This window comes from Lagenorhynchus albirostris, chromosome 3 (assembly GCF_949774975.1).
Source record: "Lagenorhynchus albirostris chromosome 3, mLagAlb1.1, whole genome shotgun sequence".
Lineage (NCBI taxonomy): Eukaryota > Metazoa > Chordata > Mammalia > Artiodactyla > Delphinidae > Lagenorhynchus > Lagenorhynchus albirostris.
In genome coordinates this window covers 97820712-97844899 of record NC_083097.1, presented here as the reverse complement: position 1 = coordinate 97844899, position 24188 = coordinate 97820712, and the positions used below count along the sequence as shown (strand labels likewise).

Genomic DNA, 24188 nt, shown 5'->3' with positions numbered 1-24188 from the left:
TTATTAAGTATGTTAACTTTTGCTAAACTCAAGAGCAATTAGTTGGATTCCTAAATTATTAAGTAGACAGGTAAAAATGACTTGGCATAATGAATCTTTGTGTACTTTCTCAGAGTACTATGATTTATGGGATAAATAATATATATTCAAGTTAAAACTACTGTGAAGGCAACAATGATGATTTTAAAAACCTTCATGGCTGTCATTTTTACAGAAATTATTTAAGATTATTTTCTGTGAAAAAAATATGTAAAAATATTACCATCAATTTTTCCTCTAATCCTATACCCAATTTAATTTTACCTTGGCTTCTGTCTCTGCTTTCTCCAATATCAGTGCTGGTAGTTGCAATTGTATCTGCTAAAGCCATCAAAGACATCTGCTCCATCCGGCTGAGTCCTGGTAAACTAGAATGAAGTAAGTGGCCAGAAAGAACCTGAGCGTGCTCAGGACCAAAGTAAGTTGGACTGTATTGTGAAAGGTCAATAACCCTGGGCTTTGTATTTTCTTCTTCTGTCTTTAACACATGACTATCAGTCGTTAAAGCTGACATCTGAAAAAGCTCATCATAACTTTCTTTTGACAACTGGTTTGAGTTATTTAAGGTACTCTGATTACTAGATTTCTCCAAGGATGAGTAATAGCTATCATCATCTGCTGCAAGTAAGGCATATAAAGGAAGCGGAGGGACAGAATCGATTTCTGTGTAATCTGTATTTTCACTCTTGTTGAATGCCTGGGGGTCTCGAGTAGTGCTTCCACTAGCACTGATGGTGAGAGACCTAAAGCGGCGTTCATGATTAGATTCAGCTTCATTCAGAGCCACAACTTCCCCAGCAATGCACTTGACAAGATGTGACAAGATGGCCTTTGCTCTCCGAACTTTGCCAAGATCCATGAGTTCCAAAAGCTGCAAAGGATGGTACTGAGGTAAAGTTGGGGAAAGAACATGAGCTGCTTCAAAAAGACCTGAATCTTCCATACCCACAGAAGGATCAAGCGCAGTTTTCTTTCCACAGATTTTCTGTGCAAGACTGGTCATGGATCGAGTCAGGGTTTTCTTTGGAGGATGTAATCCAGAACTTGATGAGTTACTCTGTTTTATTAAACTTATTATAGATGGAGTGCTCCCATTGTATGAATCTGTTGTAACAGGTTCTTGTTTAGAAGATGGCTGCCATTGGGAATATACATGCATTTCACAATCCATTCCTACCACCAGGATGCCATCCCGGACCCATGATAAAGAAACAGGAAAAGGTGGAGAGCCTTCTACAGAAGAAACCAAGTCCACACTTCGTAACAGTACAAATTTAGAAAGAGGCACAACTTTAGTACCTTCCCAGAGAGGAAATGCCAGGCTTTCCTTACCCGTCTGTTCTTGTACCTTGCCAGCCAGGGGTCCATACATAAAAAGTTTTGATCCAATTCCTACAGTAAGAATATGAGAACCATCTTCTCTAGACATCCAATCTAAGTGAACTAAATGCTTTGTGTTTGATGTGACACTCTCTTTACTGGATAAATATACCTCTTGTTTATTATAGGCCACTAAATTACTATCAATACTAATGCCAGAATCCAACACTGTATTTAACTCATCTAAATGAACTGTCTGTTCAAGGACCCAGCATGAACCTCCTGTAGACTCACATTCAAAAATACTTACATGCATCACAAAGTCCTGAGAACATCTACTATTAGACGTAGGCTGCTTATATGCTACTGCTAAACGATTTGTGTGTGCACAGCTGACTTCTATAGGCCTACCGGGTACAGTTATACTACTATTGCTCTGCAGTCCATCTTCAATAAGTAACGGCCATTCTTCCCAAATGTATATAAGATCCATTTCTCCATTCTTTGAAGTGGCAGATTCTTCAGCTGTTACTCTACATCTCCAGAATCTTACTTTCTCATCTGAGCATGAAGTTGCCAATAAATAAGGAGCACTGCATATGGGATATATGGAAGAAGAACTCAGATGTCCTAAAACAAAAATAATCCAGTAACAAAATGTGAAATTTGGTTAAATAAATCTGTTTTCTTGTACTAAAGGTTTTAGTCTTTTGCATGAACTAGTGTTAACAACATGACAATCAATATTTAGCTTAAGGATCAGCAAGATCAGTAAGACGCTTTTAATGACGTCAAAAAGGTACATAAAAAGGACATTATTACCAAAACCTAGAGCTGAAAGAGAACTCCGTAATAATTTATAAGTAAGGACTCTTGACTAAATGTGTAAGTATCTTATGCCTAAATCAAATAGCTAGACTAAGGCAGAATTAGAAAACCTAAATTCTAGTCCTGGTTTTCAATCCAGCATTCTTTTCACAACTCTTTGTTAGCATTATATATTACTATAAATCTCACTTTAAAGATATCAATACATTTTTAAAAATTTGTCAATATTCACTGGCTACTTCTCTATAATATTTTTTAATACAATTTTGTGAATGGCTCATGCTTACCTAAGTACTAAAAGAGTCCTCCACGATTGAAGTGTATTTCATATAAATGACGCTGAGAAGATTCCTAAGTGGGACATATGTTTGCTTGGGCTTAATGTAATTACATACTCTTAATTTCCTAAATCAGGGGTTGACAAACTTTTTCTTTAAGGGCCAAAGAGTAACAACTAGGCTTTGCTAGCCACAGAGTCCCGGTTGCAGCTACTCAACTCCACAAGTGTAGAACAAAGCAGCCATACACAAAAGTAAACAAATAGGTGTGGCTACGTTCCAATCAAACTTACTTACAAAAAGGTAGGTGACCCATAGTTTGCCAATCCCTATCCTAGACTATTAAACATAAACTGCTAATCGTAATACAGAAATGTTATACAGAACATTTATTATATTTTAAAAGCATATTTCAACATAAGTTTTTCTTTAAGTCCTCAAGGACTTAGCAGTACTGCATAAGGACACAATTAACACTGTCTATTAGTTTCTCTGAACTGAACAGAGAATAAAGAGCTTACCCTTCCCAAAAGTCTTGGTTAAAAAAAAAAATTCTCAAGACTAGGAAAAAAAGCTGTTATCACATGCTACTGTTTTTGCCAAACAAAACAAATTTTTTCCTTTGCCCTAGGACTTCTCTTTTCTTTCAAACTCAACTTGCGCCAAGGATTATTTTTAGAAACATCTTCAGTTTCTCTTAGATCTGCCATATAGTTTTTTAAATAGAATTCAGTAGTGAAGATTATACTGTTCTGGCTAAGGATAACAGCTCTTAAAACTGTGCCAATACAAAAGTCATTCTATTTCAAACTTTAACTTGCCTTGCATTGATGCCTCTTTTATTAAAATATACCAAAAAAACCCAGAATGTAAAAGTTATCAGGACACTGTTAATACTCCTGCTAACTTCACCAATTAGAAAAGATTAAGTACCTGATAATGTGGCAAACTGAAAAGCATTCAAAGTAATTAGTCGAAAGTGATAGACAAGTAAAGAAGACCAAAAACCCACACTGTGACTATGAAAATGAAAGAACTAGGTGATAAAAAGATGGATTTTTGTCTTGGTTTTCATGATACTGTTGATACTTTGATCTTTTTTGTACACTGGAATCACTTGGAAGGCTTGTCAAAACAAGACTGCTGGGTCCCACCTCACAGCTGGTGATTTAGTAAGTCTAGGGTGTGGCCCAAGAATTATTATTTCTAACAACTTCCCAAACAATGCTGATGCTTTTGGTCTGGGGACCACATTTTGAGAACCACTGCCCTAAGGATAAGGATGACAAATATATATATCAGGAACTACACACTTAGAATCCTTCACAGCACAGAGCTCCAGGCAGCCAATACCAGCATTATCAAAGTTGGCAAATAAGGTGCCACCCCATTATTATCTCTGCCCTGGAAACTTTCGCTTTGTCTTCACAAAAGGATAATAAAAATTTGTTTTGGAAATCAATATTTAAGACCACAACTGGCTGACAAATGCCAGAGTCATCTGAAAACGTAATGAGAAATTTAAATTTTTAATTTAGGGTACTTAAAGATATTCTATTTCTGTTTCTGTGTAGATTTTAAAACTGGGAGTTGCACCTATTTTTTTTTTTTTGCACCTATTTTTAAATACACAGTAAATACTCATGCATTATGAAGTTTGATTAGTCTCCTTTTACAAAATTTACAAACCTGCTGATGGCTTAACACTTATTATCTCAACTCCTTCTGGCAAATGCAACTCTTGGCTATAAACCATTTCTGAAGACAAAGTCAACTTGCTGGTACTCTGGAGATTTGCTCTGCAAGCCTGATACTTCTGTGAAAAAGGGGATAAGATCTTCTCTGGAGAAGAAGAATAATGTTCTTCTGGCTGCCAAACTGCTTCAGATATTTTTGTATCTACTTTTTCATCTATAAAACATAAAAAAAGAACCAAAAACTGGGAGAGAAACCCTATAAACATTACAATTGCTACATTTTATAATCCAAAACCACCTTATAAAAGACAAAAAAGTTAACATATTAATATGATTCTTTACGGCAAGAAAATCAGAAAATTTTTTTCTTAATTAACAGAATAAACTATAATTATCCTCGCTCAATAAAAACAGCTTTAAAAAATATCCACTGAACTATCTAACCATATATAATTTGTTAACCTAAGCCTACTTAAAGTTTAAAAAAAAAAAACTCACCCAATGAGACAGGAATGGACTTCAAATGCAAATTCCACATGTGTAACAATGAACGGTTGTCTTGGGTGCACTCTATTACAATTAGGTAGAATTTTTCCGAAAATTCATTAGGTGAGCTGCCTGTTGGTATAAATGGTGTATTTCACTACTAACATGGAAAGCTGAGATAACTTTATATATTATATAAATATTATATCAATTTATCTTTGCCTAACATACTCTACATTTTATTTCTCATTTCATGAAAAATTCTTCTTTACCTGCATCAGATAATATTCTGTCTTTTCCTAGTCTTTTCTTCTCAAGGTTATTCAAAATGAAGTCTTCTTGAAAAACATGAAGCAGCTGGGTTTTTCTGCCTTGCTGAATGTAAATAAATACCAATGTAAGTTGACATACATATTATTTACCTAATGCTAAGTGGCCAGAAAAATAATACTTACAAGTTTGGTAATGGGATCTAATGCAATAATGCATCCTGGCCTGGCTGTTGACTGTTGACTTACGATGTTAAACACTTCACCAACATATTTCTGTTTTTGAAAAAATGGATATCTCCTTTATTAAACAATTAAAAAAAATAGTAACAAATGACATAAAATTTCAGGCATAACAGACAAATAATAAATAAGTTCAGGTGAGACTAAATAAATTCACAAGTCCTTTTCATTATAAACATTTTACGATTTTACAAAGCAATTACACAGGAATGAAGAGAGTTACAGCTCAGCTGGTGCAGAGAAAACCAAAAGCAATGCTTGGTAATTGTTAAGGGGAAAAAAGTATTTTATATTTATAAGTGTGAAAGACTGACTTCAATCTCATGGAAATGTTCTAAGAATCAAGGTTTTTTAAGCATTAATTTTGACAAAGAAAGCTAAAGAAACAAGTTAACATACTATTTACATATGCTGATTTCTTGAGCCACTTATCTCCTGACTGCTCTAGTCAAGCACACGTTGTTAAATTCAATGTTCATCATACTGGATCCATCAGCAGCATTTGATTCTGTTGATTACTCCTTCCTCCTGGAAATAATTTTCTTCATTTTGGCTTCCATTATACACCACGCTCACCTCACTTTTAGCAATGGAATGCCCCAGGGTTCAATCCTCCTATCATTTCTACTTTCCAGCTATAGTCTCTCCCTCAGTGATCTCACTCAGCTCCACAACTTTATATTCTGACAACTACTTATTTTCTATCTTCAGACCAGGCCTCCCTCAAAACTCCAGAGACTAGCTTACTAGATCTCTTGGATATCAAACAGGCATTTCAAAATTAACATGTCTAAAGCCCGGCTCTTGAATCTCCCTGCTCCTCAAAATCTGCTGTTTAGGGACTTCCCTGGCAGTCCACTGGTTAAGACTCCACACTTCCAATGCAGGGAACACAGCTTCAATCCCTGGTCAGGGAACTAAGATCTCACATGGCAGGCAGCGTGGCCAAAAAAAACCCCCAAAAACTGCTATTTATACTTCTCATCTCAAGGCAAACTTTGGGAGTCATCTTCTTTTTGTCACACAAACCCCATATCCAGTCCAATCCTTACTATTCAATGTTCAAAACACATCCAGATTTGACCAATTCTTAGCATCTTTATCACCACCATTTCCTACCACTCTAAACCCCTTTGATTCTTTCCTAGACTACTGTAATAGCTTCCTGAATTGTTCTCTCTGATAACACTTCTGCTTCCCATGTCTAATCTATATAACAACCAGAGTGATCCTTTTAAAGCCTAAGTCAGATCATATCACTGTCATTCTCTTCACTAGTTTTTATGTCATTCAGAGTAAAAGTCAAAGTTACTCTCAATACAATCTGGCCAGGCTCACTTTCTGATTTTATTTTTGACTACTCTCCATCTCACTTATTCTGCACCAGCCACAATGGCCTCCTTGATGTTCCTTACATACCAAACATGCTCTGGCCTCAGGATCTTTACACTGGCTCTTCCTGAAATACTCTTCCCTCTACATATCGATATAGGTAGCTCTTTTATCTCCTTCAGGTCTTTACTCAAATGGCACCACTTCTGTGAGGTTTTCCCCGACCAGCACTTTACTTGGCACTCCATACTACTTTTGCAACATTGTTTCTCTCCAAAGTATTTATTAATATATTTTTACCTTTTTTCTATATTCTTTCACTAGAATGTAAGCTTAGATTTTTGTCTGTTTTGCTCATATCTAAATTTCCAGCACTTAAAACAATTCCTGAAAAATAGAAGGCCCTCGAGAAATATACGTTTCTAATTTAACACTATATATGTTTTGAAAAACTTTGTATTCTGTAAAACCATGCAATAAAAATAACAGGGAAAAATCAAGATGGGAGCAGACCACTGACACCTATGCAATTCTGTAACCAGAGCATTAACAAAGACATTAATTGATGGTTGAGAGGACAGTTTGACTCTCTTAAACAGGAAGCTCAGTATGGCTGAAAGTTACCTCAGGGCATATTTAAAAACACAAAAACCAAAAGAATGGAAATACTGGCTTTTGGAGGTGCTGAGACAATGCAGATGGTGGGTTGCTATTAGTTGGGCACAGGAACAAGTGCCCTCTGTCATAAGACAAAAGCTTTGCAATGGTGTTGAAAAAACTCCTGCCTGTAGTGCAACCAAGCTGAAAGCTCTTTCCTCTTGGTTAAGATTAAAATTCCACTCCTGTTATTTCAGCTTCCCTTGCCTAGAAAAAAACCTGCAGATGAACCAACATAATTCCATATACTGTCAGTAGTCCCCATTTATCTCTGAGCAAAGAAATACAACAGTGGGCTTCCCTGGTGGCACGTGGTTGGGAGTCCACCTGCCGATGCAGGGGACGCGGGTTCATGCCCCGGTCTGGGAGGATCCCGCATGCCGCGGAGCGGCTGGGCCCGTGAGCCACGGCCGCTGGTCCTGCGTGTCTGGAGCCTGTGCTCCGCAGCGGGGGAGGCCACAGCAGTGAGAGGTTCGCGTACCGCAAAAAAAAAAAAAAAAAAAAAGTACAACAGAAACACATATTGTAGGACACTAGACTCTACTTTTGGAATGAATGAAAGATATGGTTTCTTTTTAAAGGAGGTTAGAATCACTGTAAGAGTAAAATGTGAAAAAAATTACTAAAAAATATACATTTTATTACAAATTATATGTCACAATTCTAGAACATGCCCAATAAGTATAAAGTATCTAAAAACATATTATATTCTTAGCTTCAAAAGCCATTTACTTACAGAAATGTCAGGATTGGAAAGCTCATATAGAAGTTTCTTGGCATCAATAACTGCTTCATATAATCTCAGATATTGTCCATCACTTGCTACAAAGCATGCACTAGGAGAGTTGCAGTATGCACCTAGATGTATTTTAAAAACATTTGAAATTTAACCCTTAAGCAATAATGTCAGAAAATCTCAAGTTCTTAAATAAAAATCAGAATCCTTACCTAGACAATAACTGGGTATAAGAGTGGGCAGCCATGCCACATTGGAAAATGCAGAAACATGGAGAGAATTAATCCGGGCAAGCTCAGAAACACCTCCAGAAAAAGACAATGGCCCAACTGGATCAACTCTCCAAAGAATAAGCTCACTGTAAACTGCATTGGGATCCTGAAAGGCCATGTCAATAATGCTTTTATTCTGTTGTGCCAAAGAACATTCTTCAATATTCACAGCACCATAAGGTTCCTTTTGGTTATCAACATCTGGTGTCCTTAATGCGTTATGGTGTGACGTTGTCAGCAATAATGGTAATACTGAGTGACAAGCTAAATCATTAAGATGAAAGCGATGACCACAATATCTGGATTTGTGGGAAATACTGAGAACTGTAGAAAAGGCAGATTCCTCGGCAAAACTGACAAGCCATTGATTCAGGGAGCCATCAGCATGCTTTGAAATCATCATAACATTAGGGGTAAAGATGCTTAATTTTAAACTATTAGTTGATTTACTGTGACCAGAAGATATAAGCATTGATGTGGAACGTGTCAGGCTGGAAGTTTTTTGTTTCCCTTGCTGAATAGCCAAGTCAACATTCTTGGTACAGGCATACATCACTATGCTTTTACAGAGAGAGTTTGCATCACCTGTGGGGAAAGCTACAGGAATTCTGGAAACAAAGGACACCTAGAAGTAAGAAAGTAGCATTAGAATTCATGAAATTATATAAAGAGGTTTTACAAAACAGTACCCACATTTAACAAGTAGCTCTCCAGAGATCATAAAAATAATACCTGTACTTGACGAAACATACCAGGCTGGTATTCATCCAGCCAATCCACATGCCAAACCAGCAAAGAACCATCCATGGGATGAATACTGAATAGCATGTCTGCATTTTTACTCCATTCAGACAGAAGTACTTCAATCTGATGATCAATGGCAGCTGATGGTAATGGTACAGAACTTGAATTTGGTACCAATTTATCATTGCCCAATTCCTTCTTTTCAAGATTTATTTTCAGATCATCAATACCGTCATCGATCTCTATAAGCAAAAGGGTTCATGAACCAAGTAAATACAATCAAGCTATTACTAAAAATTAAGAAATATCTTTACAAATGCATTCAAAATGAAAAACATAAGTTTTCATATAAACAAGAAATGGGGTTCCCTTTAAAAAATAACTTTGCTCCAGGAATATAAGGCCACGGAGTTAACTCAGTACTCAGAAGGCCTATAAGGCTGATTCAGTGGATTATTAGTAGAAGGACTAATACTAGACTGGAAAGTAGGTAAACTGGTTTCCAAACCCAGATGTACCACAAGTAACTACTTAGAAGTAAGACACAGTACTTCTCTGGACCCTAGTTTTGCTCATGTTAACATGAGGGAGTTGAAATTAGGCTGAATTTTTAAAATATATTATTGGAATGTAATTTGTACTTTCTTCATTATGTCAGATTCATAAAACCTAAGTCAACCACACTAGCCATCCTCTAGGTGTAAGCATTTATAACTGATATGACACCTTAAAGAAACTATTTTAAAGAAATACATTTTATAGTGCCTAATTTCCAGATTTCCTTCAACACATGCCAACTTATTAATTCAAATAAATATGTATATTCTGACCTCTACATCCAAGCCCCTATTCCTCGTTAGGAATACAAAGCCTTTCTTAAGAGACTATCAAAAAATGTTAGCTTGTTTACCAGATTTTAAAAATTAGTCAAGACACAAAATCATTAAGAAAAAGAAAAATAACTCAACAGAAAATTAGGCAAAAGGCACGAAGAGGCAAACCACAGAAGGGTTAACATAATTCTGCTCAATTTAACTCAAGAAAATTCAAAGTAAAACAAGACACCATTTTGTCCATATCAACGGCCAAAAAATAAAAAGATCCAGTGTTGGCAAGGATGTGAAAAAAGGATATCTGCATATACTTAGAGGGAACATATACTGGTAAAACATTACTAGAGGGTAATCTGACAGAACTTATTGAAATTTAAAAATGCTTATACACTATGCTAATTCCCCATCTAGGAATCTACGTTACAGAAAAATTCACACAAAGATGAAGAGATGTGTTACTCTACCATTATCAGTATATAGTGAAAAACAATTTAAATCAATTTAAATGGCTATCATCAGAAAAAATGCTTAAGTTTTCTCTTGAGTCTCTTGACTCAGGAGCTGTTAAAAATGAGAAAGAAAAGTGCCTGTTACTGAATTTAAAAAGCAAGCTGTAGCACACTATTTTCATTGAAAAATGAACTCCCATAGTACAACTCTTTAAAAAAACTACCTTTATGCATATATTTGTGTGAGCATAGAAAAGAATAAATCTGGAAGGACACTCATCAAACTTAACAATATGGAAACTTTATACACTCCTGTATTGTTTAATTTAAATTTTTTTTAAAGGGAAACGTGCAATCTTGTAATTAAAACAAATAACAAAAACATTTTTGATTTCTCTCTCTACTTGACTGAGGCTGAATGCAAACCTTAAGGCCCTAGTGTACTGCTTCTCAAACTTTAATATACATATAACTCATCCGGGAATTTCATTAAATTACAGATTCTTGTAGCTCCAAGTGGAGCCTGAGATTGTACATTCCTAATAATGACAATGCTGCTAGTCTGCAGATAGTCCTCTAAGTAGCAAGACCCTAGTGGCTGACAGAAGCATAAGTATGGAGAAGTCTAAGTCCCTATATCATCATCAGGAAAGAAGCCACCTGGAACAGGAACATCTACATTGGATTATTAAATGAGCTAGTCCAAATTTGTATTAAGCCACTGCAATTTGAAGGTTATTTCTAACAGTAGCTGGTGTTACCATAATATAAAAATCTTTGCTATTTTAAATAAAACTTTATAATTTTTATCCTTCTTAAAGCTTTACCTTCATCAGATTTTACATCTGCCTGATTAGAGTCTTCTACACTCATCTCAGAAGATGGTTGCTCAAAACTTTTTCTAAGTTGTTGTAAAAAGACTTCCATGGACAAAGAAAAATGCAATTCTTTATTGTTTAGCCAGTGTACCACAAAAGGTCCACTCTTCTCTTCATTTTCACTTAGACTCAGAGACGTAATAGAAGGAAGAAGTGGAATGTCTATAAAGAACAACAAAAAAATATTAAAATTTCTATTATGCTAGCATATAAAACATCCATGTCTCTTATTTTTATTATTTACTGTTACATTTATCTTTAAACCTCTGCCATATATTTTATTTAACCTATAAATAAGACTCACAGTATAATGGTTCACACAATTATTATTAATGAAAACAGACTTACATGGTAAATTTAATACACTTACTGTAAAGGAAATAAAATTCTACATTATATACCGTAACTTATTTATATATACATACATATACATTTTTTTCTATAATTTTAAAAAATATTCTCATTAAGAAATATGTCTATAATTTGCAGACATGTTAATAGGGTAGTCTTCTTAATTTGTATAGAAACTTTGGTTAGAAATATATTTTAACCTGATCTACCATTAAAAATGCCATCATTAAGTTGTCAAAGGAACCAGTGATATGTTTATCTCAACAGCAACAACTTTCTTTTACTTAACAGACCCTCATATTAACTTTTTTCATGACCTACCTAATTCTAAGATAGATACTGTTTATTTATTAGCATCAAGATTGAAGTTAGAAAGTATGAAACTGAGGTTCCCTTATATTCAAGAAAAGCATTCAAGACAAGCCAACTCAGCTACAAAAAATTGTTCCTTGGTATTACTTTTGAAATCATTCCTAAGTATACTGAAGTACAAATTCAGAGTAAATTGTGAAAAATGACAATCCTAACTTAATAGAGGTAAAGAAAAATTGGTCTATCATTATTAAATAAAATCCAAATCTAGATCATGCTGGTGTCTGCTGAACATTATAGGCTGGAATGGATTCAGGGAAGGTAAATAATTTTCTCCAGAGCAAATCTACTGATTTTTGTTAAAAGGAAATATAAACAATTTTAAGTATTTGTTCAAATACCTTCTATTGATGGACACCCATAGGAACAGTATTATAGGGGATGAATGGTAAAAGAAAGGATAGAAGAATCTTTTTCCTGGTGGAAGGGAGGGAGACGCAAGAGAGAGGAGATACAGGGACATATGTATATGTATAGCTGATTCACTTTGTTATAAAGCAGAAACTAACATACCATTGTAAAGCAATTATACTCCAATAAAGATGTTAAAAAAAGAATCTTTTTTCTGTCCCTTCTTATTGGCGTTGGGTTCTAAGAGTTGATGGATATTATCTAATCCAAGTGCTCTGTTTATTATTATATATTCATTAGTATAATTATTTGATTAATATTTATCTATCTCCTACCTAGTTATATGCTTCCTAAGAGCAAGGAACACACAGTTTTGATCACTACTGTATCTCCAGTTCCTACCACTATCTCCAGTTCCTATACTGGCACAGACTAAACACCCAATAAAACCCTTGAGAGGCTGAACTGCCAATCCCACTGTTCCTAGGTAGATACACAATAGTGTTAGGGTTTGAAAGAGTGTCCCCAAGAAAACTAAATGGGTAGGATTTTCTGATTTTCAACTTACAATCAACTCAGAAGAGATAAGCAATGCCTAAAGTAGATCACAGGCCTAGCTGTAAAGTACACAAAATTAGGGGCTTATGCTGACTTTTAGCAGAAGCATTCTGGCTGAAAAGATACTCACATTTCCTTTGCCTCCTGACCTCACCCAAAGAATCTGATAAAGTCATTTTTTATGAGAAATCTTCATGGAAAGCGTGTAAGAACTAGAACTAAGAGAACACACTATTATGAACTCCTCTCCTTTATCATTTTCCATTGATGGACAAATAAGTGAAGCCATATCTGAGTTGGGCCTTGCAGGAAAGTCATTCTAACAGACCTAATTTAGGGAAAGGAGTTTTCACAAGATCTAATATAGCTCCTAATATTATTATTTTGCTTTGATTTGCCCTACATGTATGAATTTTTCTTAGGGACCCACAATCTAAAGAAAGGTTTTAGAGTTTTCCTTATCGGAGGTAGTCAGGGAGATGTTACACAGGAACTTAGGGTTTATTTTTTTCATAATACCTCAGCCTTTTCCATTAAAGTGAGAATTCAAGCTTTCTTTATTCTCAAAATATTGTCCTTTACTCAGCAAAGACTTTCAAAATTATTCCACTGACCTAGAGTTGCCTCTGGATACTATAAGCACTGACAATGTACATTTTTTGATAAGGTAATAAAACAATTTTTTAATAAAAATAATTCAATATTCTCCCATTTACATTTTCATGGCTCATGGATTTTGGATTCTTTTAGAGCTGGGACTGTTGTTAACCATATAAAATTTAAAAAATCAGCAAATCCTCTTTATTCCTACCACAGGTATCTCAGCACTTTTTAACTTATCAAAGTACTTCTCACTTTGATTCAAGTAACTAATGGACTGTATTTATTGCTATGTTTCTTGAAGAATACAATCCAGTGTGTTATATGGAAATAGGTTATGCTTAATTTATGTTTAAGAATATCTCAAAATACATAAAAACTCATCAACAGTGGTTATCTTCTGGGAAGGAAGACTAGGGTAGAATAGAGGTAAAAGGAGGATTTTACTTTACACTTCCTATACAGATGGCATTTATCATGTGCAAATATTATTTTTAACTTTTTTCCCAGTAATATTCTAAGGTTCCACTTTAAATGCCCCCAACTGTGACCACTTGGTTTTTAAACTCACAGAAAATATTTACTAAAATGATAAACACTTCAGTCTTCAAATTCATAGATAAACCCAGGTATTCTAGATCTTTCAGTCTGTTTCATAGTACCTATTTGACTACAGTGATAAGCTTCTTAATTCTTCCAGTTATAATTTCTACATATTTCTGCCCTATTTCTGAAATGGCTCCAAAGATCAAGTACGAAACACATTGGTTTCGTTTGAACAACTATACAATAATTATAATACTACTCTGAGGTGTTAACCTCTTTGTTATGTATTAGCTCAAATCTCAACGTTTGAATAAACTAGTACAGAATCTCAATGACTTATCAAGATCTAAAATTACAGACCAAATCACAGACTTAAGAAGCAAACAAGTAAATAAAACCTTCTTTTTCTATAATCAGTGAGCTGGCTAAAATGAAAAGTTAGCTAAGGAAGTCACCTACAATTTTTTACTTATTAAAAAAGTAAAAGTATAACTTATTGGTTATAAAAATCAATCAATTTGAAAAACATTTTCTGAACAGTGCTTTATTACCCGTGGCTGGGTTGATGCTGGCTGCAATATGAAAGTGGCAAAGTGCATTGGCATGCAGTGGAGTGTTCCTGTGAACGTGATGAGGATCTTGCTGATGTGGCAGGTATCCAGTATGTGCTACAAGTGCAAGTGATCTCCTCCGACCTCTACGAAAATGTTTCAGATTTACCTGTGAGAATAAAAACAAAGTCAAGCAATGCAAAACAAAGTAAAACTAATGCCTGTATTGTCATAAGCATATATGTATAGGTTACATAATGATTGTTAGATAGTACATATATCCTATTTCAGATAAGTTTATATGTACAAATATCTTGCAGTATTTTTGTACAGCAAAATTGAAACCTGGAATAAGCCTGGAACTTAAACTGCTTGACTCTTCTTTTAACCATCACACAATACTTCAAATTTTTATTTAATATTTTCTGAGAATTAACTTCCTAAACTTAAAAAAGTTTACAATATGTGTGTGGAAAATGATGTCCCTATGTATACTGTTCTCTTTGTATCCTCAGTTTACTTCCTATGACCACAAAGCACTGAATAAAACTACCATGATACATTAGGATGATATTTCATAGTTTGCAAAGCACTTTCACAGAGATCATCTCATTTGACCCATAAAGCAGACAATGCAAATATTGTTATTCTCATCTTTCATATGATAAAATAGTTTATAGAGAACACAAGGTCATCTAAAAGTGAAACAAAGGTCTTCAGATTCCTAGTCAAGGACTTCTTTCAACTATTATTACACATAACCATTCTATCAGTGGTTGAGTCTCTACACAATATATACTTAATGATATTCTGTGTCACTAGAATACTATCTAAATTTGAGAAATAGTGGTTCCATATTCATACAAAACATTCAAAGATAAATCATTTTTAGGTCACTTTCTTGTTTTCAATATTAAGAAAATAATAAGAAGAATCTGTGTTAACTAGTCTATGTTGAATTACCCCCAACACCATAAACTGGCTTTTACTTTCCATACTACAGTAATTAGTAAGGTAAATAATTCAAGTTCTTGGAGATTTGGAAGATAACAAATGTAGAACAGAATCTGATAAACTACTCTAATCATTCCTGTAATTATGACAGGACGAACACCCCAAGCTCTAAAGAAAGAAAAATAATAAATTATTTTTACTGTCAAATCTTTGCATTCTCAGATCTTAATTTACGTTATTTTAGCTAAGTCAAGTATAATCATCCTTTTGTTATCATCAGTTAACCTAAGGTTAACTTTGTAATTATAGGCAGTTTTATGCTAGACAAAATCCTTAAGAAAACTTGTTGAACCCAAAAACACCCGAAAATCTTCTCAGAACTGTTTTCCTAAGACATATATGTTTTTTCATAACTATCCATGACTTTGAATATTAATTAAGATGAATGTTACAAAAAAGGCCACGTACGAAAGATTTTAAAACTTGTAGGAAATAACATCTAACAAAAACACTCACATCTAAAGCATTCTGAACTCGTTCTTTACTGGAAGCATTTCTCTTGAAGTTATTTGTTAAATTAATTGGTTCAGTCCAATGGCTGCAGTCACCTCCATAGAGCAAACAATCATTTGGTAAAAATGTCTCTACCCAAAGACGACATATGTTATCTTTGCAGCAAGTCAACAGTACATTACATACAGAAGCCCTAAGGAATAAAAAGATTTTAGAGGCAAAAGTATAAATTTCCCACAGTATCACATTCTACAATGTTTCTATAATTATTTAAATGCACACAACTAAGGTATCAATGAAGAAAATGTCAATATACATTTATGTAATGTATTTAGTCAAAGCCATTACAACTGAGTTGGGTATTTGATTTCATCACAGCAAATGCTTGCTAACCTATTCTTTTCTGCCTGGAACTCAGTAGTTCCTGTTTCAGTAGTCTAAGATTCTTCTTACATCTAAAGAACAAAAAGTGAAATCATACCATACTTGCTCAGTTAATAAACAAGGAAAAAACCTGACTTCTTCTATTAAAATTTTCTGATTTATTCAGTGGATGTTTATTTGAATTATTTCACAATGCTTCATTTTTACTTCCTGTAAAGGTACATGCACTTGTCACTAATAAGCTAAAGTAACCAGTACACTTACTCTTTCCTTGCCTAACATATGACAAAAGCAGTCAAGTGCAATAGAAAAATTCATGATTTTTTAGCCACCTCCTTCATTAGTCATTTTTGACTTTCAGTGAATTTACTGTCTTGCCACCCCACAAAATAATAACAAAACAATTACATATATGTTAATAAACCCCATAAGCATCAAGAGCTCAAAGGCTGAAACCCTATTAACAAAGACTACCTTTCTACTGGATAACCCAGGAAATTAAAAAAAAAAAAAAGTTGCAATATCCTATAACAGACACTTATTCAAACATATCTGATTAAAAGAGAACAATCAGTAAGTAGAAGGTTTCTATCAAGTAACCCAGTAAGTTAAAGAAAAAAATTAAAATATTCCGTAGTAGTCACTTTTTAAAACAAACGTATCTACTTGATTTAAGAACAATAGCAAAGGGGAAGAAAAGGGAGAACAGCTTGCTTTGTCTTGGTAGCTCTCTCCTTCAGATTCCCTCCTCTGTTTTAACACCTCCCTCCCTTCCCCTCCCCCTCTGTGTATACTCCCCTACTTTTCTCCCCTTTCCATCTACTCTCTGGGCTTCTCTCCCTCTGCTTTCTCCTATAATTCTCTGCTTCTCACGTTCTCCAACCCACCCTCCCTTTCCACCTCTCCTACCTCTCACCGCTACCCCCTTCCTAGGGCCCCTCCTTCTTCTTACCTTTCCAAACCCTCTGTTTCTCCTTCCTTTCCCCAGCCTTATGCCTCTCCCTCCTCTTCCTCCTTCATTTTTCTCCCTCTTTTTCCCTCTATCTCCCTCTGACCTTTTCCTCCCCTCCTTCCCTCTCTTAGTTTCTCTCTAGTACATTTAAATACACACAAGCAGTAGCAATGAGATTAAAAATAAACAGAAACAGAAGAAAATACAAAAAGGCAATATGGAAGTTCAAGGTTCACAGTGCCAATCAGTAAATGGCAGAATGGGAAGGCTTATAAAGAAAGAGCAGAAGATAGGAAACTAAAGGCCTGAACAGACAGCAATCAGGAGAGGTACAGAACTTAGGCAAGACCAACAAAGCAAGCTAAAAAGTTGCAAAACTCAGAAGCATGGACAGGGCTTCGATCCCAGATGACTCTCTTCAGGATACCACGCCTTACAAATAATGCCACGCCTTACAAACAGCTGGCAGGTAATATAAGCATGGCATAGAAGAAATATCCAGATGTATTTGAGGCACTGCTCAGGCAATACCTCCCCGCTTCCTCACTTCATCAAGGTATCTTATTCTCTCTCCAATAAGCATATCATATTCAGGTATAGCACTCTCCCTCCCAACCAAAAAAAATATATATATATATAAAAATATATATAAATGAATGACCTTATATGGGCAACCATGTGATGGGTAAGTGTCTGCAACAGCTGTCCTATCTTTTTTTTTAATTTTATTTTATTTAGCTGCCCTATGTTGATGCAACAAAAGGCTAAGATGCTTTTGAAACTAGTTATGTAGAACCAACTTTTGGACGTTTTAGGGGGATATAACCAGACCTCCTAACCTGTCCTACATACACCAATTTTTAACTTGTAAAGAAGTACATGCTCATTACAAACACTTCCCCATTCTTCTCTCTCAAGCCAGCAGGCCCTTTATATAAAGTATTACCATCTGGTTAAGCATCTTAATTTTAAGATTCCATATCAGAAAGGATAATGGTCTTTGATGGGATCTCTTTCATCCTCATGAGAAAGGGTCAGCCTTCCCACTATATATCTGCAGGCAGCTGGTGAAACAAAAATGAAAACTAAAAGAACTAAGGGAGATTAGCTGGTTCTTTAATGAAATGGATCCAAAAATGAAATTCTGGAAACCTTGAAAAGATGCCGTAACTAACAGAAAAGTCTAGCTCTGTATCAGCTCCCTATGTTGCAGAATTTAGTTGATAAGAGATAAAATAAGCAGGGCAAAAAAAACCCCTTAATATGCCTTTTTGCTGTCATTGGGCATTCGTAATGCCCCAGTTTAAGGTACTGCCTCTGTATCCACCGTGATCACTTTCGCCAACACTAAGTGAACTAGGTCAGAAGTAGATGTGACTGTCCTCTCTCAAAAGATAAAATATTTCACAAGCCTCATTTTTAGTATTCTGGTGGTCTAACTGGCTGCATATGAAAATACCTGGAATAGAAGAAGAAATCAGCCTCCGAAATAATGTAATCTTCTGATAGTTCTAAAAGGTTAACAGTTTGTGATGACAGCTATTTTTACTTTACATTTGTCATAGCTCATTCTATTCTAAACACGTTTTTATACGTGTGGGCAATGATCTCAGAGGTACTACAGCAACAGTTCTCAAAGTGAAGCTGGAGTAAAGGTGCTTTTGCTAACAATACAGATTGCCCACACCACTCTCCCTTGGCCCAAAAACTGTGAAACATACTTCTAACAAAAGAACCATCACTGTACCTACAGTGTCCTACTCCTATGCTTTGTTAGACTGTAGGACTGAGGTAGGAAGAATGGTAACTACTGCACTCCAAAATAGCTCAAAAAAGTCTAGGTATAACAATGATGGATATATGCCATTATACACTTATCCAAACCCATCGAATGTACAACACCAAGAGTGAACCACAAAGTAAACTATGAACTTTAAGTGAAAATAATGTGTTGAAATAAGCATCAACTGTAACAAATGTACCACTCTGGTGGAGGATGTTGATAATGGGGGAGGCTGTGCATATGTGGGGGACAGGATTATGTGAGAAATCTCTGTACCTTCCCTTCAGCTTTGCTGTGAATCTGAAACTGCTCTAAAAAACGTCTAAAATAATTTTTTAAAAATCTAGGTATACTCTGCTGGCTCAGAAGAGCAAAACTAAAGTCAACAAATGATCTAGGTATGCTACCATGGATCAGCTTAAGACATCTCAGAGGACAAAAAGATAAGGGAAAACCTGTACTGATCCATAGTGTGGCCAAATTGAAAATGGCCATGTGGAACAAAAAGGATTTCTACCTATACTTAAGTAATACAATAGCTCTGTAACTTACTAAATATAGGCAAAAATTCAACAGGATTATCAAGTCTTGCAAGGACTACAGGAAAAAAGAAAAGTACTAACAGGTGTGTTTGTGCATGCATGTGTAGGTTAAACTAATACCTAGTTTACGGCATCATAATGTATTAACCCATGCACTTCTCCTCAAAGATGCTGGGTGCAGTTAAAGAAATATTTGAGGCCTTATGGTATATGTTCTCAATAAAGCCTTTTTTTTTAATTAAAAAAAAAAAAGGGAAACCAGAGGAGATATAGAAGGGACAAGATAAGGGAGTGAAATGTGAAAAAGTTGATGCAAATGGCAATTTGGAGAATGATTAAGAGATGAAAGAATTGGATACATAACATAGAGAAGAAAACGATGCACAACTCTGTCACTTAAAGATATCTGATCTAGAGGTAAATTATCCTTTCATATGGCCCTCCTCTTAAGCGTCAACCATAGTTGACCGGTGGCCAGAGGTTTGCAGTCCAAGAACGATCTAGTATTACTTGAATCTTCATAGGCAAAAATCCTAAAGGAATGATTCTCAAAGTGAGAAAAGCAGTCAAAGTCACAAAGATGATGTTCTCTTAATACATGGGAAAAATGACTAATCCACTGACCTAGGCATATATTTGCTTGTTTTACGCCAGGAAAATCCATTTACAGCTCGAGGATGGGCCAGATATACAAAAGAAAAGTCAATTTCTCCTTGGGATTGTTTTTCTGAACTTTTATCTGGAGAGGCAACAGATGTCCGCCAGTTTTCTACATTATACCATACCTTTAGAAGACAGTCATCCTAAGGGGAAAAAAAAAAACAAAAAACATCCAGATCAGAATTAAATTAAAGGTTAAGTCAAATACCAAAAGTAAGATTTTTCTCCCCAATTAAAGGAACTTAGGGATGTGAAGAGGAGTTGGGCATGGAGAAATTAGGAAGAAAATCTCTGATTCTGATACTTTTCTACTAGCATTCCTTAACTGTTCTTTAAGAATTAATGTGTGTGGATGTGTGTATTTTGCAAGGGTTGGTTCAAGGAAAATGCTAGTTACCATTTGGTATGGAAAATAAAGTCATTTAGGAAAGACCTAAAGATGAAGTTAGGGCTTCACGTGCCCACTTAGCCAAATACCAAATAAGAAAGCATTACCATTAGCAGACTTCAAAAGACTGGTGATTTTTGAAAACACAGTTTTTATAAATTACCATGTGAATGTTCAAAGAAAATGTTGATGATAACTAGTTAGCAACTACTACTATGTAAAATATTCTAAGCACAATCAAAATTGCATCTCCTAATTTGAGAAGGAAAGCAAGAACAAGAGAGACTAGCACGTACCAGGTTCTGTTCTTAAGCTATTAATTGCATTCCCAAAGCTGACTGTAAAGTCAATTAGATTAAACAGCTCTACTTTTATCCTAAAAAAACCTCACTGAGGGTTTAAGGTATATCTCATATTCTTAGTCTGCAGGTTTTGAGCCATGGGAACAATAACTTCAGACTATTAGTTGTATGTAAAGTGCTCTGTGAACCAATGATTAAAAATAAAATAATTTCAAGGGAATACACTATTCTAAAATAAACAGGTAATAACAAAGAAAAGTTACAAATGTCCTTCTAGAAAGTCTGTAAATTCTTTTACTGTAAATACAGCCTAATATATGTCAGCTAAAAGATAACATAAATAGTAGTTATAGTTGATTATTGACAGTATACTTCATCCATGACTCTGTGCCAGTCACTTTACATACACTGTCTAAACTAATCTGATGATCAACGACCTATGAGGTGGGTACTATCATTCTCAGTTTATACATGAGAAAACCAAGGCTCAAAGAGAGTAACTACTTGCCCAAGATCAAACAGTTGGTAAATGGCAAATTTATACCCAGATCTACCTTTGATCTACGTTGTTTCAATTATACCATACTGCCTTTAACACAATATTTAGCCAATTTTTGCTACTTAACATTTTTAACAGAAAATGTTTTCAACTTAATGAAGCCAGCTAATTTTTTTTGACATTTCAAACTATACCATAAACACAACTTGACAATAGTATTTTTACAAATTACCTTCCCAGCAGTGGCAAAAAATTCTCCATCTGGTGAAAACTTCATTAAATGAACTTGGGAAGCAGTTCTGTAAATTAAACAGACAAGAAATAATTTTCAAGGAAAATTAAGTAAGAGAATGCAACATTACTTCTCTAAACTATATTCAGCAATTTGCTTCAAATAGAAAATTTTGTGATAAAACAAGTTTCACACTCACTTATAAGTATATCTCATAAATATAAAATAAATTAAAAAATAGAAAACTTAATATTAAATATAAAAATTATTTTTTATGTAAAAATATCCATGCATAAGAATCATGTAAGGAATGACTTGTCTTTTTTTTTTTTTTTTTTTTTTGCGGTACGCGGGCCTCTCACTGTTGTGGCCTCTCCCGTTGCGGAGCACAGGCTCCGGACGAGCAGGCTCAGCAGCCATAGCTCACGGGCCTAGCCGCTCCGCGGCTTGTGGGATCTTCCCGGACTGGGGCACGAACCCGTGTCCCCTGCATGGGAAGGCAGACTCTCAACCACTGCGCCACCAGGGAAGCCCTGACTTGTCAGTCTTCAAAGCTTAAGACAAAAGAGCCATAGGTCTCATTCCCTTAGGATGTGAGAAAGAAAGGTTTCATTTTTTAATCTGGAAACCTAACTTCCGGAGCCATAGATACTTATATTCCAACATACATTTACAAGGACAGTAAATCAGTATTTTAAAATGAATTCTGCCTTAAGGCAGCATTTGCATAATTAAAGATTATGTATGGGTTAATGGGAGACTTGCAACTATCATGGATTCGGCCTTCCAAGTTCACCAACATACTTGGTACATAGTTGTCTTTTCTTCTCCAAGGAGCTTTGGCTCATTTCCCTTCATCACCTTCCCTTCTGGCTACCTGTATATACTAATCTCAAGACACTTCTCACTGTGATTGCTTTCCTTTTCTTTACCCAAGTTCATGCTTAGATAGATTCATCCTAAATTTATTTGTAAAGCAGGCCAAAGAGATATTTTGTCACATTTCATTCCAAATAAAAATAACTTTTTCCCCCTGATTTCTAAAAAATATTTGTTTGCTTATTTGTTTGTTTGGCTGTGCCAGGTCTTACTGCGGCACGCAGGATCTTCGTTGCTGCGTGCAGGATCTTTAGTTGTGGCACTCGGAATCTTTTAGTTGCGGCATGCGGGCTCCTAATAGCGGCATGTGGGATCTAGTTCCCCAACCAGGGATCGAACCCAGCTGCCCTGCATTGGGAGCGCAGAGTCTCAACCACTGGACCACCAGGGAAGTCCCTTCCCTGATTTTAAATGTTACAAATACATAAGAGAAAATATTGATACAAATGGGTGAAAGGAAGAAAATAAAATCATCCATAGCTTCACCAATACCACAACACTCATTCCCATGCAAAATCACTGTTAACATTTTAATACACTGACTTCCAGACCTCTTCCATATTCCCTCTCCATCTACTTTCTGTGGAAGGGTGTGGGGAAGGAGATGGAAACTGATGCCATATTTACAATCTGCTTTGTAATATTTATTTTAAAATATGTCATGAACATTAAGTAGTACAATGAACATTTTTGCACACACATTTTTATGCATCTGGTTAATCCTAAGGACATCTTTAAAACAAATAATTAAAAGTCTGGTCTCCATGATTGTGACCTTGTTGCCCCTACAGTCCTTTCTTAAAACAGTAGCTAAAGCAGTTCTTTTAAAAGAGAATTACTGGGTTGGCCAGAAAGTTCGTTTGGTTTTAAGTAAAAATAAGAGACATTTTTCATTTTCACGAAGAACTTTATTGAACGTATTCACTAACCGAACGAACTTTTTGGCCAATCCACTAGATCTCAACACACCCTCTGCTTAAAACCCCCAAGGCCTTCCCAACTCACTCAAAATAAAAGGCAAAAGCCTCACAATAACCTATAAGCTGACTCCTGACTCCCCTATTACTCCTCACTTTGTTCACTTTACTCCAGCCACAAGGTAACATACACTTTTACCTCAGAGCCTTGCACTAGTTCCCTCCTCCTACAACGTTCTTCACCAGAAGATACACACACATAGCTTACTCACTCACTTCCTTCAGGTCTATACTCAAATGTCACCTCTACTCTTCTTCCCCCTACCCTACTTAATTATTCTCTATCGTACCTACTGGTCCTCATCTAACAGGTATTAGCAGTGTTCTAAATGCACCACAAATGTATGATCAAACCCAATTTTGAAATGTATTCCAGTTAGTGTAATCTTCAGTTGATTCTAAAATAAACTGGCATAGTTTCTAGTCCAAGGCTTTACTGCTTACTTAAATAACAAACCACCTCAAATAAACAATTAGTATGTCTAGTCCAAGTTCCCACTGTATAATTCTGATTATGATTTAACTTAATATCCTTCCCCTCTCCCAAATGCAAGAAATACATTTCAAATTCTCAGTTCAACCCAAGGAATCCCCTTACTAGATCTGCAGTGAAGGCACTATAGCACTTCTTAGTTCTTCTCTCCCCCATTAGCTCTTTCTAAAGAACTATCTTTGCAAAATCTTATTTCCTCTCTACATGTAAACCCTTTTTAACACCCATGATCTGGCTGAG

The 24188-nt window shown here is 35.4% G+C and overlaps 1 protein-coding gene across 3 annotated transcripts in view; it reads right to left on the bottom strand.

Annotated features, from left to right (window-relative positions):
- The window catches only part of DMXL1 (Dmx like 1), a 124030-nt gene that overhangs the window by 72998 nt on the left and 26844 nt on the right, over positions 1-24188 (bottom strand). For all 3 annotated transcript variants that reach the window (XM_060143458.1, XM_060143459.1, XM_060143460.1), the window contains exons 6-18: positions 21600-21666; positions 20143-20321; positions 15861-16050; positions 14391-14559; positions 11011-11223; positions 8890-9143; positions 8098-8782; positions 7886-8007; positions 5104-5193; positions 4921-5023; positions 4661-4780; positions 4155-4376; positions 304-1989 (exon numbers count right to left, since the gene is read on the bottom strand). In XM_060143458.1, the coding sequence (XP_059999441.1) occupies positions 304-1989; positions 4155-4376; positions 4661-4780; positions 4921-5023; positions 5104-5193; positions 7886-8007; positions 8098-8782; positions 8890-9143; positions 11011-11223; positions 14391-14559; positions 15861-16050; positions 20143-20321; positions 21600-21666 (4100 nt within the window). The remainder of the gene's footprint in view (positions 1-303; positions 1990-4154; positions 4377-4660; positions 4781-4920; positions 5024-5103; positions 5194-7885; positions 8008-8097; positions 8783-8889; positions 9144-11010; positions 11224-14390; positions 14560-15860; positions 16051-20142; positions 20322-21599; positions 21667-24188) is intronic.